The 18,070-nt window shown below is 43.1% G+C and overlaps 1 protein-coding gene across 1 annotated transcript in view; it reads right to left on the bottom strand.

Annotated features, from left to right (window-relative positions):
• Positions 1–18,070, bottom strand: part of LOC146612616 (cysteine-rich motor neuron 1 protein) — a 37,918-nt gene that overhangs the window by 3,014 nt on the left and 16,834 nt on the right. The window contains exons 5-14 of the mRNA XM_085342589.1: positions 16,653–16,832; positions 14,903–15,097; positions 13,617–13,745; positions 13,140–13,293; positions 10,704–10,825; positions 7,500–7,718; positions 4,943–5,158; positions 1,553–1,768; positions 749–871; positions 154–332 (exon numbers count right to left, since the gene is read on the bottom strand). Of these exons, the coding sequence (XP_085198715.1) occupies positions 154–332; positions 749–871; positions 1,553–1,768; positions 4,943–5,158; positions 7,500–7,718; positions 10,704–10,825; positions 13,140–13,293; positions 13,617–13,745; positions 14,903–15,097; positions 16,653–16,832 (1,733 nt within the window). The remainder of the gene's footprint in view (positions 1–153; positions 333–748; positions 872–1,552; positions 1,769–4,942; positions 5,159–7,499; positions 7,719–10,703; positions 10,826–13,139; positions 13,294–13,616; positions 13,746–14,902; positions 15,098–16,652; positions 16,833–18,070) is intronic.

The raw sequence follows: 18,070 nt of genomic DNA on the forward strand, positions 1-18,070 counted from the left end.
TTTTTTACCATTGAGTTCTGATGTTTTCATTTCTTGCAGTGTAGAATCAGCTACCACAGTCACATTTCATGGTAGAGACTTTATGAACGACCTGATCGTGTTTCATTTGAAAGAATCCTAAAGTCGTGTCGACCTCAGCAAGAGACTTCTCACCTTCTTTGGCGCACTGTAGCAAGACATCTGCACCCACTTCTTCTTCTTATTGATGAGTAGCGCCACGATGAGAAAGATCACGATGGCTAAGAGGAGACCTGCCAGGATCCAGGCGGCTGATTGGTAGATGAGAGCCATCTCTGTTTGGCTGGGGTAATTCTCACCTGAACGTGGCTCATCTGTGGAACAAAGACAACATTTATTTTGAATATTTATCCCAATGACAGCGTGCTCGTTATGGAGCCAGCACTATGTACCAACTCTAAATTGAAAACAGGTCTTTTTTTTTCTGTTGTTGTTGACTTCATTGTATCGCCCCTCAAACGCTAACGCTGAAGAATTAACTCCTGTTCCATGGAGATCATGTTTTGCTTATGCCCATTCATCATTACTGTTTACTTCAACATGAGTTAGTATATATTTCATTCATTTATCAAGTTGTTCCTAACACACTCTATTAGTATAAACACTCACTGGGATTGGCAAATATGCCAAATTACTCATGTATGGTTACTACTGTAGTGCACTAAAGGAACTGGGGAGTGGACGTCAGTGGAGACGGCTGTGGGGGGGAGAAGTCTGTAAAAGCAGGTACCTGTAACAGCAATGATGGGCGGCACAGTGACAGTGGTGAGCCACACCGCACTCTCCGCTGTCGTGGTAACTCTCGCCTTGGGGCGGCTTGTCGACACTATCACCGGCACTGATGTCGTCATTTCTTTTCAGACAGGAACAAGAAATGAGATCCATTACAAATATGAATGGTGTAACGCAATAAAAAAGGCATAAATATGTCTAACCATGAGTAAGTGTATAGACTCCCTTGTGTTTCAGCTGTGTTTATATGCTGTGTCTGCTTTAAAAAAAAGACAGAGCATTTTTCCTCTGGGCATATCACGAAAACAAAGGCCCTGGTAAAATATGGAGGTGAACAATGGAAGCCTATGCTGAGGGTTTCCTCTATAGGAAAAGCTGACATGGAACTTTGCCTTCCTGTGCCACTGCAGAGGAAACGTGAATGTGCAGATGCTCGAGGAATGTTTATGCTCGGAGCAGGCAGAGTATGTGTGTGTGCGCATGTGTCACATGGAATATTTTGCAAGTGACGGTGTTTGCCTATGTAGCGCCAGAGTGGCTACGACTAATGAACAAACACACAAACGGTCCAGACGCTGGCATTCCCTCAGTTCCTCCCTCCTTTTTGACGTGCAGGGTTATGAATTACTCTTTTCCCCCATCAACAAGCTTTTCACTTTGACTAGAAGTGTTATGTAAACTTTAATTTTAGAATAGAATATAAGCTCATGTTTTAGGTAGTATAATAAAAAACAATCAAAGCTGGGTCTAAAGACAAATTTGGCACCAACGTTTTAAAACTCTAACCGCTCTAACCACTCACCGAGACAGTGTGGGCAGCACTGGCCCTTGCGTAAAACAGGCACCCTGCATTTGGCAGCTGGACAGTGCTGAGAGAAACACTGAATAGTGCCGTTGTTGCAGGTGCAGCTGGTGCAGACGTTGGCCTTCCAGGAGTCTCCAGCTAGCAGCACGTCTCCATCGCTGGTTATGCAGTACTCCTGCTGGCTGTTGTTCACTGGCAGGAGGGGCGTCTCTTCTGCACACAGGGGAATAAGTTAATGAAAAAGCAGAAAGTTACACTGCATTACAGCTCTTTCCTCTCTTAACTGGACTTGGTAATGTCGGGTTACAGCGTGCTTCTACACGTTTCTAATATGCTCTGCTCCTAAATGACGACTGTATTTAACCCTGCTATTGAACAGATCAGTCAACAAGTTGTTAGGTCTTCAGAGTTGTGTTCAGATGTAGAACGTGTGCATATGAATATCTATAACAGATGTTCAACCTAAACCCTGCTGAAAAAGAGATCTATGGCTTTTTCATGATCCTGAGTTAGCTTGTCCACACAGCGCTACTCTAATGTACACATACATCACAGGGCTTGTTGTGAGATTTGTATTATTCCCACATTCCTGGTGACCAGACCCATACATATATCAAAGCCTGGCCTTGACAATCTGCTTTTGTTGCAGGCAGATGCAGTGATAAGGCAGACCGGTGTTCCAGATCAACTGGCGTTTAGATCAACTGGCGTTGGTCGAACAGATGTGTGGCAGTCTTGCGTTTCAGGAGCTGCTACCGACAAACCAGCAAAAAAACGCCAAATGTGTCATCTGTGACACTTGTGAGGTTGTCTCAAACACACTCCGTCAGTCTTGATGCTGTTGAACAACAAAATGTTTAAAAATGTGGCGAGTTTACCTGGTGATATCCTCATGCGCCACGCGATCGCGAAAACAGCAAACAAGTAACACCACGCCGATGTTGTTCACAGGACAGCAAGACTAAACGATCGGGAGACTCTTGTCGTCGTTATCGTTCCACTCGCACGGTTTATTTCACCGAATTCAGCGTTTTTGCTTCACAACTACAGCGAGCAGTTTACTTTGTGCACCAACATGGACTCGAGTCAACCAGCGCCACCTCTGGCCACGTGCCACAGCCTACAGCCAGATCAACCTGTGACACACATCTGCACCACGTTTGAATTCGTGTCATGCACATTTGTACCTTTCAACTGTGTCTGTTTGTGCGTCATGCAAATAAACCTTTGAAAAGAATGAAATGATATCATGTATTTATTATCAGCCTACATTTGTACAAAATGCCAAATGACATACACATAAGAATCACCATCCTGATATCAATACTTTTGCCCATACGAAAAATGTCGTGAACACACTAATATTTCACCAGTGTTGTAACATCACATGTCGTTAGCGTAGTCTGCCTGTGTCTTCCCTCTGCAAACAAACATGTTAGAGTTGGTTGTGATATACAGTCTGCATAAGTGTGGTCAATCTAATAAACATTTATAAGGAGATGGCAGTTACTGTGAATGTACAGCAGTTACACAGTGATTAGTAATAAACAGTCAGACAATGACCCTGACAATCTCATTCAATCTTGCAGATTGCACCTTCTGTGGAAAGTGGTACCACACGGTGTGTGTGGACTTCCCCTGTGCAGAAGGCGACTACAAATGTTGTGGGTGCTAAATAAACAGAAAAAATTGATCCCTGTTGTCTTTGCTTACTGATTGTTTTTAGTGTTGACAATCCACATTGCTGGCATTGCATCTTTCAACATGTTTGTGGGTAGATTTGGATGTACCAGGGGTAAGTGCAGCCACTCAGCCTCTACTCAATGTGATCATAGCAGCAGGTGCAGATGTGTCACAAGTTAATCTAGTAGTGGGCTATGGTCATGTGTTAGTGGTGGGAACAGTCATATCCACTCACTCTCACTGGCTGTTTATTACTAATCACTGTGTAACTGCTGTGAATTCACAGTAACTGCCGTCTCCTTACAAATCTTCATTAGATTAACCACACTTATACAGACTGTATATAACTCCAGCCATGTTGATGGATTGCCTATATTGGCTGGAAATATTCATTTTCAGGGAAAAGACACAGACAGACGATGCTTACAGGATGTGATGTGACAACACTAATGAAATATTGATGTGTCATATTTGTCCAAGGCGTATTTCATTGTTATGGAAAAAGAGAATATTAAAATCATGATGACCAATTGGAGTGGTGATTTCTATGACTTTGTGTATATAATTTGGAATTTTGTACAAATGTAGGCTGATAATAAATACATGATATCATTTCATTCTTTCCAAAGGTTTATTTGCATGACGCACAAACAGACACAATTGAAAGGTACAAATGTGCATGACACGAATTCAAACGTGGTGCAGATGTGTGTCACAGGTTGATCTGGCTGTAGGCTGTGGCACTTGGCCAGAGGTGGCGCTGGTTGACTCGAGTCCATGTTAGTGCACAAAGTAAACAGCACGCTGTAGTTGTGAAGCAAAAACGCTGAATTCGGAGAAATAAACCGTGCGAGTGGAACGATAACGACGACAAAAGTCTCCCGATCGTTTACTCTTTGTGTCCTGTGAACAACATCGGCGTGGTGTTACTTGTTTGCTGTTTTCGCGATCGCGTCGCGCATGAGGATATCACCAGGTAAACTCGCCACATTTTTAAACATTTTGTTGTTCAACAGCATCAAGACTGACGGAGTGTGTTTGAGACAACCTCACACGTGTCACAGGTGACACATTTGGCGTTTTTTTGCTGGTTTGTCGGTAGCAGCTCCTGAAACGCAAGACTGCCACACATCTGTTCGACCAACGCCAGTTGATCTAAACGCCAGTTGATCTGGAACACCGGCATTCTCAAGGAGCAGCTCTCAGGCTGCAGTCATGCATTGCTGATTTGTGAGCCTCATGCTGGGGAGTGCTCGGGACACATTGTTTATGAGTTTGTGAGGGAATTGTTTGGGTGCACTTGTAAATAAAATATGCGTGCGGTTATGCATTTTGTAGACGTTCTCGTGACCGGAGAGCTAGCATAGATTTGGCGAGATCAGTTGCATTCTTGCCCGTCCAATAATAGAGTTAGAAGCGCCTCCAGTGTGGGCCGAAGGGTAAAAAGCAGAACACATGTGCTGCCGCTGGCCTCGAGGATCTCTGCGTAAACCCTACCGGTCTTGGCTGGTTTCTTTATGAGCCTGTGTGCCTGACATAAAACTGCCCAACAGAGTGCAACGTGCAAGACCTTCCAAAACCACATGCTGGTAGAACACTGAAAACAGCTTTACAGCTCCCTGCCTACCATCCAAACCTGTGATGACACATTTGAAAATATTCTAAAATATTTTAATTATATAGAACTTATTTAATTTGAATTACCTGCGCATACATGGCAGCAGGTGTCCTTGTTCCTGATCGGCGCTTGGCAAAGAGCTGGGGGACACAGTTCGGTGTCACACAGGACGCGTCCCTTCCTGCAGGTGCAGCGCGTGCATTCGTCCAGGTTCCAGGTCTCCCCCTCCACATAAAACTCTCCCCCAGGTGCTCTGCACACCACCATGTCCATCCCCTCAGGCTGACCACTGCCAGAGTCGTCTACAGCAGGAGAAGACGAAACATTCATTCATTCGGCCTTTAACAACAGCTGCTACATGACACAGTGAAACAATTATCTTATATATATATATATATATATATATATATATATATATATATATATATATATATATATATATATATATTTATTTATTTATTTATTTATTTATTTTTTTAAACACCCAGCACGCCCCTGCGGGCGGTTTATCCTTCAAGCTCGGGTCCTCTACCAGAGGCCTGGGAGCTTGAGGGTCCTGCGCAGTATCTTAGCTGTTCCCAGGACTGCGCTCTTCTGGACAGAGATCTCCGATGTTATTCCCGGGATCTGCTGGAGCCACTCGCCTAGCTTGGGAGTCACCGCACCTAGTGCTCCGATTACCACGGGGACCACCGTTACCTTCACCCTCCACATCCTCTCGAGCTCTTCTCTGAGCCCTTGGTATTTCTCCAGCCTCTCGTGTTCCTTCTTCCTGATATTGCTGTCATTCGGAACCGCTACATCGATCACTACGGCCGTCTTCTTCTGTTTGTCTACCACCACTATGTCCGGTTGGTTAGCCACCACCATTTTGTCCGTCTGTATCTGGAAGTCCCACAGGATCTTAGCTCGGTCATTCTCCACCACCCTTGGGGGCATCTCCCATTTTGACCTCGGGACTTCCAGGTTATACTCGGCACAGATGTTCCTGTACACTATGCCGGCCACTTGGTTATGGCGTTCCATGTATGCCTTGCCTGCTAGCATCTTGCACCCTGCTGTTATGTGCTGGATTGTCTCTGGGGCATCTTTACACAGCCTGCACCTGGGGTCTTGCCTGGTGTGATAGACCCCAGCCTCTATGGATCTTGTACTCAGAGCTTGTTCTTGTGCTGCCATGATTAGTGCCTCTGTGCTGTCTTTCAGTCCAGCTTTGTCCAGCCACTGGTAGGATTTCTGGATATCAGCCACCTCCTCTATCTGCCGGTGGTACATACCGTGCAGGGGCCTGTCCTTCCATGATGGTTCCTCGTCTCCCTCCTCTTTCTTGGGTTTCTGCTGCCTGAGGTATTCACTGAGCACTCGGTCAGTTGGGGCCATCTTCCCAATGTATTCTTGGATGTTCGTTGTCTCATCCTGGACTGTGGTGCTGACACTCACCAGTCCCCGGCCCCCTTCCTTCCGCTTAGCGTACAGCCTCAGGGTGCTGGATTTGGGGTGAAACCCTCCATGCATGGTAAGGAGCTTTCTTGTCTTTATGTCAGTGGCTTCTATCTCCTCCTTTGCCAGCCTATTACCCCAGCAGGGTACCTGATCACGGGCAGGGCGTACGTGTTGATGGCCCGGATCTTGTTCTTACCATTCAGCTGACTCCTCAGGACTTGCCTGACCCTCTGCAGGTACTTGGTGGTTGCAGCTTTTCTAGCGGCCTCTTCATGGTTCCCATATATATATATATATATATATATATATATATATATATATGAACAGAAGTTGCAAAAACAAAGATGCTATGGAGACCGTTGTCTATTAACCACTGTCAACTAACTGATCTAATGAAAACATCTTCCTGTCCAACAGAGCAGCAGACATCTGCAAGATATTAGACTTTTTGTCCCCCTGACTTTAAAGTGTGCATAGCTTCTGAAAGTTGTAGACATTCCCCTTTAAATATTTGAAGAGCAAACTGAATCACTCCTCCATAAATATCCCTACACTTGGAGATTCGAGGCCAAAAAAAGAAAAAAACGCATCCTTTCCATTTTTAGAGAAACAGAGACGGTGTTTGCATGTTTAAGGGGCCAGAAAGTGCGAGATTTAAGAGCTAGATTCTGAGTCAAAGCTCTCTGCCTGCTGTGTGTGACTATATAACGTCACTGGAACTATTTCTGATCTCTAAAGTGTTTCATTTAAACCAATCTTTAGTCTTATTTTCTTAGTTTTGTACATTAATTTTAGTGATCACAACAACACCAGGAGTAAATGCTGAGATCTAGCAAGACAGCAAAAGATTTGAACGTGGCTGCACCCATAATGATGGTAATAAACTGTTATTGGACTGGAAAACTAGATGCGGGCAACTACAGCATGATTGAGAGACTTGAAAGTCTTTGTGTAAATAGGGATAATTGTTTTATATGAATAGCTTTGGGAATAACTGCACTATTCTCCCTTGTTTGGCTTTGCAAATATGTGCAACTAATAAGGAGGGTGGGTGGAAGGGATGTTTTAAATCTGTCTGCTTGTTTTTTCTTGACTCACCAGACTTCCTCTGAGCAATGTCACTGATGTCATAGATTATTACTGATGAGCCCAAACTATGAAAATAAGAAAACACTTGCTATAAACAGCACAGAAACATACCCTCACAGGTAGGGCAACACTGGTCAGGCTTGACAACAGGATGAAGACAGCTGGGCACTGAGCAGGATATGAGCACGCACATCTCCCGTCCGGAATGGCAGTAGCAGTCGCGACAGCCATCATGCCAGCCCTCACCTTCCTCATATTTCTGTCCATTGGATGTGAGGCAATAGCTGGACACTGGGGCCGGGGCAGTGGTGCTCGGGACGTGACCACTTTCTGGAGACACAAGGTGCAGGCATTACTGGGATGCCTAAGAGCTATAGGAAATTTCCAAATCTCTTTTCTTTTTTACTGACTTCCCAAAAAAGTGTTTTTACCACTAAATATTTTATTAGTCTACAAAGAGAGTCTTTCAGGACTTTCAAATCAGGCAAACAGTGGATTATTTGCAGTAGGAACATCTCTGTGTGTGTTACTGTGTTTGTGCAGTAGGTGCACAGATTACCTCGTAAACCAAAGAAAAGGTTAAGTATATTTGAGGATGAGATATTTATACTAGTTCTAAAATGGCAAAGTAAACACAGCTGCAGGCATAAAAGTGGCTTCTGCATACTAACTTTTAAAGCAGGAATTTGAGGGAATCTAATTAGAGTTGCATACACATCCCCAGGATAAAGCTAACATCAACAAGAAGCACGCATAAAAGCATCAGTCTCACGGCAGTAAAGCAAAAGGTCACAGGAAATCAAAGCTCAGGTTAAAATCAGAAACTAAGCTCTCCTGTGTTCTCCCCCTTACACTTCAGGCCATGTGGGGAAACTGCAGTTAAACGTGAGGATGTAGCTCTATGTAACAATTTAGAGATGGGTGAAACATATACAAGCAAGCACACAAGCAAAAGTCTCAGTAATCTTTGAACTTATGATATGAAGGTTGATCGGTTGAACATTAAAGGTCAAGAGGTTGCATAAAATAGGCAGGGCTTATCCTCTGACTCATAAAAAAGAAGAAGGTGATCATGATCAGTGAATTTAGAGATTAAAATGAACAATTCTGTTTTTTACATCGACTGGCTGTTGAGAGTACCCTGAATGTCCTTTCTACAACTTGTTTTAAACTACTGCAATATTACAGTGGCCTGTTGTATTAAAATTAGAAACTATGTTGGCTTCAACCTGAAAGGCAACTGTTTTATTCATCTTGTACTACTTGACTCACCCTTCTTCTTTCTCTATACTTCTTTATATTTTGCTACGGAAATGCTAATTAGGTCCAGCCATTGATTGAAACGTGCAAACATAGATAGAAATACAGGATATGAAGCAAAAACTGAGTTTGTGCAATTCTAATGAGATGGAAAGTCAATGTTTTTACTAACCACTAAAGTCTCGTAGTCCAGCTTTTAGGTCCTATCTTTAAGTAGCTATCATGAATAGTTCTCCGGGCTTTTTGAAGGACATTCATAGCTATTCTTTTGATGTATTTTGTCTTCATCTCTGTTGTGAGGATCCCAGAGCTTCATTAATGTCGAGGTCCACTGGCTGTTTCACAGATGCTGTAGACACTCGCTGTTCCTACCTCTATCCTGATCTCCTCCTATCTCCTGACGATGATTTAAACAAAAAATTGTACATTTTTGATTTATCGCTCTATGCAACCTGCTGCCACAGATTTTCAGTCCAGTTCTTGTGTAATCTGGCTCACCTCAGCCTTTTCTCTCTACTTCCCTTCCTCAATAATGGCTTCTTGGCAGACGCCCTTCCACTGAGACCCTTTCTGAGGCTTTAGAGAGCTGTGGATCAATCTGTCATAGTCCTCTGTCTTTGACCCAGGCTTTTGAGTCTTTTGTTCATTTCTTGCAGGTTAATGAAATGTTAACGTTCAGTTTGGAGAACCGTTTGTTATGTTTCTAGTTCTTTGTTATTGTTTGTTTTGTGCTCTTTCGTGTCCAGTCTGTCTTCCCTGTCTTGTCTCCTTGCTGTGTCTTCCCCTGCGCATCGGAGACAATATTTTCACGGACCGGCTTTAAGGTGTCGCGGATAAATACAACAAAATTAATGATACGACCGAGACAAAATCTGGTATTAACAAACGTGAATTCACTGTGTAACTGTGCAACTTTATTAGCAGCGTCCTCGTGAAATGCAGCAACAACACTGAGAGTAACATCCTCCTCTCTGCCCCTCAATGCTCTCTGGTCGCTATGGTAACGTGTAAATATTTCTTTCTTTCCCAGGGAAACCGAGTTAACGGTAAAAACCCGAAAACCATAAATTTCACACTTGAGCGTCGAATGACTCACGGACCGGTAGGCCGGGGGGTTGGGGACCGCTAGTCTACCATGTCTGCTTATGAATGTCAAATCCGGTCTAACTCTTTCTTTCTCGCCCTCTCTCTATCTGTTCCCCGCTCGCACTCTCTTGTTCTGTGTTTCTGTATGTAGTCAGTCTGAGTCTCATTGTGTTCCCCATGTTTTCCTGCGGCTGGTGTCTGTCTGTTTCCTGTTTTATTGTGATAGTCTCTTGTCCCATGCGTGTTACGTTTAGTTTTCCTTCCCCTCTCTCGTTATGTCTAGTTTGCTCCAACTGTGTTCCCAAGTGTCTCCACTTCTAATCACCCTCATGTGTATATACTGTCTCGGTCTTCCCCTGTCTCTTGTCAGATCATCAAGTCATCTTCCCTCTGTGTCTTCTAGCATCTCTAGCTTAATTCTTCCAGTTTGAAAAAGCAGAAAGTGCCAAAAGAAAAACTCTGACCAAAGACCACTTTAATTACAATGAAGGCTTGCTCCTTAGAAGCAAAATATAAAGAAATAAAGAGTGGTTCAAGACTTTTTCACAGTACAATTATTAGTAATATCTCACAGTTTTGTGTCACCACTTGTATCCATCTTGAATCTATCATCATATCATTAATTTCAAATGTTTATTCAGTAATAAATATTGGCTCATAAAGCTCTTCGATTGTTTAAAGGTCATTACAAAATCACAGACAGTTGATCCTGTTCACCTGGACGTAGTGTTTGCTTACCTTACCTGGATGATTAAGCTTCATCAGGTCATTTCAAAAATTTTTTACATGAATTTCCAGTTAGTGCTTTTTAGTGTCTCATCTCATTTCTGGCTAAATGTTTAGACAAATAAAGTTACAAACTTCTGCATGAAACGACAGACTCTTTTGTGTCTTTTGCTTAAGTAACACAGCCAGCGAAGCATCCCTTTAATCACGACGCACACCTGATTAATAAGAGAGCTCGGTTACCTTTACACATGCAGATGGAGCAGCCCTTCCTGTTCTGTCGGTAGCCATTGACGCAGTGCTTGTCACAGGTGAAGGGAGGACACTTGACGCAGCGACACATCTCGCAGCCATGCTTGTTCCTGCTGCAGGGGAACAAACATACGCGTGATGAAGTGCACACGAAAAAGCCTTAATTACTGCAAGAGTGTGTGAGGAAGTAAACAAAGTGTCAGGACTAAACAATGCCACTCCTGTGTAGCTCAAACGTGGTTTCAAATTGCTTCACATAGAGGAAAACATGGTGTTGTGATAGAGCGAAACGCAGATGTTTCAGTCATGAATAATCAACATCTGGACTTGCTTTTCCCCTCTCTATATTAGCTGGCTTTGAAGAAGAGCAAATAAAGGGCCAACATGTGAGATCCCTGTGGTTTGCACATCATACCAGCCCGAAGCCTCTGGAAAAAAAAGAGCACAATTCACTTTCCTGCCTTTCTTATTGCTCTGAAAGCCTCGTATAAGACATATAAGAAGAGTGGCTAGATTAGCATTACTGTGAATAATAAAATCTTATCGATCTCATCGAAAAAGATGGAAAAAAATAAGAACTGGGTCCTTGTCACTGTAAACTTCTGGTTGATTTACAAATTACTGCTCCCACCAGGACATTATGGTCCAATAATTAGAGGAAGGGACAGGGACTTCTTCACAAACATACATTTTGTTGATCTGATCTGCTTCCAGTGTCTGGAAATAGACCACTTGGATCCAATTATTCCACCTAATAAAACACGAATGAGCTGCACGCTGATAAACTGGCAAAAACCCAAGTGAAAGTACAACCTGTGTGTCTGCACTTGTCTCCTTCTAGACACTAGTCCTGTTTAACCTTGTCTCATCCATCTTCGCCCAGCCACTTCCTCTCTGTCTTACCCTCCAGGTGCGTGATGATTCCTACCTCACACGGTGGCCTCATTATACCCGGATAATTACTCTATTAATCTTCGTCTGCCAGGGTGAAAAATTAAAGAAGCCTTCGACCCTGTGATGCAGAGCCGTGTCCCATAAAGAGGACACAGGATTTCAGGCTCAGCAAACAGGGGACCCCATCTATGCTGAAACAGCAATAACAGCTATTGAAACAACACTGTGAAGGGTTGGCTACAGCCTCACTGTACAAACACAGAGGCAGAGAGCGCTGCACTCTTAGAGTAAGGCTTTGTTTAAAGATAGTATGCTGAATGCCAAGCAGCACTTTGGGCTCCAGGGGGGATCATTTCCAGCAGGCCGCAACCTTAATGGCCAGAAGAATGCCATTCATAACCTGTGTGGTCCCAGTTGTGAGTTTGAGCTATGAAAGGTGGAAAAAAAAAACAATCCTGACGGCACAAACAAAAACTTCAGATATGAGAAGTATCCGCAGAGTCCTTCATTTAGGAATGTTTAACACACGGTTTACATTCCTCTCGCTTCACAGGCCAGCGCCATTTGTTTTTGAACACGTACTGTACATTACAATGCTCACAGGATGTCATCAATACACCCAGTATAAACACAGAGATCCTTTGTGCTTTTTCATCTCTCTGCGGTGGCTGCATTCAGGGTTGTGTGTGAGAAGAAAGATTTGCATTGTAAGACTGGCAAGCTCTCAGAGGATTTCAGACTTCTAAGGCTAGACCAAAACAGCTGCTTATGAAGGATAAAGCCAGGACCTCCTGCTCTTCTCCTCCCTGCAGGATCCAACTCATCCTCCTCTCCTGTTGTGCCCCTCTTGAGCTGTGGCTCCAGAAAGAACGGTGGCGATATCAGAAGGATCCCAACTGTATATATTTCCTAAAGTCTGCTTTTGTCCTGATGTGTTTTTGATCGTTGTTTTGAGACAGGATGATGATTAATGAAATGAGAATGGTGCCTGGGGACCAAGCGTCCCAGTACAGAGCACTTCCAGATGTTTGATTGGGTTAAATGGGATTAGGAGGAGAGGAGTTGTAGAGGGCCGAGCGGCTAGTGCGGACCCCACAGCAAATGACTCACACACAAATATACACACAAGCTAACACAGAGACCCGGGATTGGCCACCAAAGTAGGCACTTTGATGACTACTGTTGCAATTGCCTGGTATACTTTCTTTGGAAGGGCATCACTTAATATTATTAAGTACTGAAAATCTTATTTAACCATACAAATATGCAGTGGAGGGATGGCTGGGAGAAAATGATTTGTAGTTTTTATGAAAACTAAAACTCTTTAAAAGCCATTTTTCCTGGAGTAAACGCAGCTACGGACTGTGAAGTGATCATTAAGACGCTGACGTAATTTTAAAATATTTGAAAGATTCAAAGCCATTGAAACTTTAAGCGCAGCACTGACAGACACATGTGTTTAAATCAGACTCAAAAACACGAATGAAAAAATTAACATACAGCTGGACTCAGCGGATCAGTGGGTGTACTCACACATATCCATAGGGGCAGGTCTTAGTGCAGCTCAAAGGTCGGCACTTTGGCACGGGCACGCTGCACTCGCACACCTCGCATCCAAAATCATCCCTCTCGTAACCCATTGGGCATTGCAGGGAACAGTACGTTCCCAGGTCAGGGCAGGAGTCATCTGAAAGAGTTGAGAAGGAGGTCATCTGATCACGACCACAGCAATCCATTAAAGGCAAAAGGCACGAGTTGCCATGGAGCCGCTCGCAGCAACATTCCTGCTCACAAAGTAAAACACCAATAAGCTGTGATGAACATCAACATGTCTACGCTGCTGTCAAAACCAAGTGGCTGCAACGGGTAAACACAGCACTGTCCACAGCTTTAATGTGGGACTGCAAGACGCGGCACGTGAGAAGAAATGTATCATCTCGTCACGCGTTTAAAAGTCATTCCCAGTAACTTTAACCCTCTACGGTGAGCTAAAAAAAAATCAAGACTTACTGTTGAGACATTGGCAAAGAAGACATCCATTTTTGTCTTGTTGGAAACCATAGGGGCAGTCATTCACTGACAGGGAGCAGTTGTCCAGGGGAGGACATAGCAAAGGGCTTACAGTTTCATAAGAAGGCTCTGTTAAAAAAAAGTGAGATAATAGAGAGTGAGAACTTTTAAGGTACTGTTATGAATGTATTCCTGTTTTTTTATGTTTGTGTGCTTGAATCCCTTTAGTTGTTCTACTCCATGTGAGCTTTTTGTGCCAAGTCTAATAGCTACCTATTTACGCTGCCCTACTTATAAACAGTAATTACGGATAAATGCAGAGCAATTACACCGGGGTGGGTTGCACCTTAAGGGGGATTGTACCTCTCTGTCTTATTGTGCTGAACTGTCTCCTATTAATAAGCTGAATGGGTCTAAAAAGCATCCTTTGCCCCTTGATTTTGAGCCAACTCCACTGTGGTGCCACAATAAATGAGGATGGAACAAGACGAGCACGGACCCGTAACACCACTGTTCCCATTGCACGTTTTTTGCCACGTTCGGTGGGAGGAACAGCACCCAATGAGCTGTAACTAAGTATGCTTAAAGTAAAAAAAAAAAGCCTCTACCTCAATTATACAGCCTCCTGTGTTAAAAGGATGCTGTAATGTCATACACACAAACACACACACAGACAGGTGGGTCTCATTTTGGTGGGCAAAGGTAATAAAAAGAACAGAAAGAACCCCATGGCTAGAAAAATGCTCTGTGCTGCTGAACTTTTTTTTTTTTTTAAATCCTGCCCTTTCTGGCACCTTTTGCAATTAAAATTTGTTCTATTTCTGTTTGTTTCAGTTATTATTACAGTTATATGTGGTTTATTATGAGGATGTCAAATTCAGGACAAGAGGGTGGTGGGAAACAAAATAAAAGGACAGACTACAAATTTAAAATGCACATTGTTGCTCCTGTAAGAAAAAAACAAACATACAGCCCCAGGAACACATAAATTAGACAATGCACAGATACATAAATCAACAAATGTTTTTGTAGTGTGAGTGTGAGAGAGAGCGAGAGAGCGTGTGTCACAAATGTTCTTGATAATGAGGGTGGGAAGCCACAATAACGCCCCCCAGGAGCCAGAGGCAGACAGAGATTGAACCAGGACAACTGTGGCCTCCCCCTTTAATGAGCCCATGTTGAGTGGGCTCTGTAGAAAAGCTGCAGGGACGCAGGAGTGCCCTGCATTTGGTATGTGTGCTAATGCGTAACTCATTTGAAGGACAACACAACTCTGCATACCGTACCTTCACAGAAGGGACAGCACTCTCCGGGGATCTTCACCGGGTTGTGGCAACTCTGTTTGCAGGCCATGGCTGTGCAGTGCGGCTCGCCATCCACACACTGGCAGAAGGTGCAGTCATCCTCTTTCCACTGCTCCTCGTGGGCTCGCAGCTTATTATTCACCCAGCAGCTGGCCTCGGTGCTAGCCATTGACACATCTGAGAGGAAAGAAAGAGATGTTTACAGTGTGGGTTTAGGTACGAAGGAAAGAAAGGCTGACATCATTTTTAGCTCAGGTTCTCAGATCCTGTACTGGGTTTGTATTAACAACAAGTGAGAGCCTAACTGTGGTAAATTGGATACTTAATGAAGGAGTTAAACAAGAGATATGAAGAAAACACTGATGAATGTCAATGACTCGTTTACATTTATAAATGGAGAAAGGCTCCTGGCGTTGTGACAAGCGTTGCGTAGGGGTTTAGGTTCACATCAGAAAGACAGTCCACAGTGTCCAGATTGTGCATTATAATGGGGTAAAAGCATTCCTTCGTTCAATAGCTGAGAAATCATTTCATCATGTAAATTTCACTCCAAAGCAAAGAAAGCACTTTTGGAAATTTGGGATCCATTCCCATTAGCCTTAAAACGGGGTGAAAGTATGAAAACGTTAATGTTGTTGTCCCAGTTGAGTTTGAGAGGTTGAGTGTTTGAGGTCGGATGTAATGACCCTGAACAGGACTTTTTCTTTCCTTTTCCACTGACATAGTCCCTGTGCTCGCGCCACAGCCAATTTTATAATTTTGTCACGGTTCCCTTTAAATATCAACAGATTTGAGAACCAAACATTATGTAGCATAGCTTTCCATTTCAAATGGGTCCTTTTATCCTTTGTTTATAAAGAAACATTGATTGAGAATCATCACACACAGAAAATCTTACCTTTTCACCTAGATTAAGTATTGCATCCAGTGCAGTAAGAAAGTACAGATTTCCATAAACAAAAGATGAAAGCATTCCATGCCATCTAAATGCTTGCACATTCCAGCTGTACCTCTAACACTGACCTAACATGATTTCTCCTCTGCACTCGTTCTCTTCGTCTTCCCCCCCACTCCTCCTTTTATGCATCTGATCGACTGTAGCCACGCAGTCAGAGGCCAAAGGCTACCGTCTCCATCCACAGGCTTCTGGCAGACTAATGTGGTTGCCATACGAGGCCATTTTTCTTTTAAACATTAACCACGATCCAGATCTCACAGAGCTGCGGCGCACACAGTGAAAAAAGGTTTTTGTGTTTTTAAATCTCCCCAGCGGAAAAGACTGGGGGATGACTCTTTGTTGCACCGCTTTTCGTCAGGTATGTTAACGACTCTGAAAGCTGGTTATGTGAGAAAGACATTAAAGTAGGTCTTAATATCGCCTTCACTGCTGCTGAATCATCTTTTCTTCCCATCATTTGGGCATATAGGCGTTTTAGTCGATGCCACCATTCAATTCAGTTCCATTTTATTTATACAACGCCAAATCATCACAACAGTTGCCTCAAGGTGCTTTATATTGTAAGGTAGATCCTACAATAATACATACAGAGAAAAACCCAACAATCATATGACCCCCTATGAGCAAGCACTTTGGCAACAGTGGGAAGGAAAAACTCCCTCTTAACAGGAAGAAACCTCTGGCACAACCATGTCTACGGCTACCAGTTTTAACAGTGTAATAATCAGCGAAAGGTGACACAGTTTAACTGAATAATAAAGCAAATGTGTGTACCTATGCAGACGGGGCAACATTCTCCCTCAGGAATGTAGAAGTTTTCACAGTTAAGCTCAGCACACTCTGCCTTGGAGCAGAAGGAGATTCCTCCCCGGCACTGACACAGCCAGCACGGGTCCATGCGGTACACCTCTCCCTCAGAGTACTCTTTCCCACTGTGGACACACTTGGGAGTGACTAAGGGAAAGAAAAATCAGACACAGGCTGTCAACCTTAAGCTGGACTCCATCTGAGTAAGACAATACACTCTAATAAACGAGTGCACTACGCTGTGTCAGCTGTCCTACATTTGGCTAAGATTAACACCAGAATAATTTCATCAGATCCACCAGAGAACAATGCCTTTAAAAAAAATAGACACGTCAAGCTTGATTAGTGAGAGGTTATCACAAGTTTATACAATTAATTACAAATTCGTAAACATTTGTTCATTGTCTACTATAGTAATATTTATCTGAACCAAATGGTGCTGCGGTAGACTGATGGGTGAGATAAGCCCCATGGGGCAAAAATGGTATTTATCAGACAATGAAACTGGAGGAGGAATTTCACAGGGACCTATCCAGTCTTGAGATGGCTCTGGACTCTTGCCATGCAGACTAAAAGAAAGCAGTGGTGGGTCTGACGTTTTGGCAGAAGCTGGGCGCAGCGTGCTGGTGGCAGGTGGAGTGAATCAATGATTTGGCCTGCCATTCCCACAAAGCATCCAAGCATTTAGACTCTGTTGGCTGGATTTAGCCAAACCTTGAAAAGAATTAGCTTAGTTGCAGCAACATTGGAAAACTGCACTCTGATCCTGTGCACAGTCAACTAGCTCTGAATACTGTTCACATGCTAACTGGTCAGTGGTCTTCAGTGTTTTTTCCCCTGAAAGAGCAACGTTCTCATTACCAACATGTCTAATCTTCAAATGTGTTGAACTGAAGTAATTTTAAATTGAATCCAGACTCCTTTCATCCCACAATTATCAATGACCCATATATGTCAGCTATTTAGCATATATTTTTAGCCTACTACTCTAGTATTTAACAGCTAATTATATCATGACCCTTACTGACCAGTTTAACTGCTCATCTGTTATGTTTAGGTTAAGGTGAATTTGTGCTGTTTATAATTTTACCTAGCTATTTTGACTCATAATATTATATATATTAGCTTAAAATTTAGCCACTAGCCTGGCTAGTGGCTAGCTATTAACCATAGGTTTAGCTAACTTTTTTAAACATTTCCCCCATTAATTATCCATTTTTGTTTAAAATTTTGTATCACTTTTGGGTGTTTCCAACTGCTTAGCTATTATTTTAGTAATTTTAACTTTTCTACCCAAACAGAGTTCGACATAAACCTGAGCTACTGCGGAAGTACACCCAGAACATGGCTGGGAATCTCTGCAATTTTTGCTATGAAATAACATG

The sequence above is a fragment of the Diplotaxodon limnothrissa genome, linkage group LG19 (assembly GCF_057381915.1).
Source record: "Diplotaxodon limnothrissa isolate DT_005_m linkage group LG19, D_limnothrissa_male_GT1.1, whole genome shotgun sequence".
NCBI classification, from domain to species: domain Eukaryota; kingdom Metazoa; phylum Chordata; class Actinopteri; order Cichliformes; family Cichlidae; genus Diplotaxodon; species Diplotaxodon limnothrissa.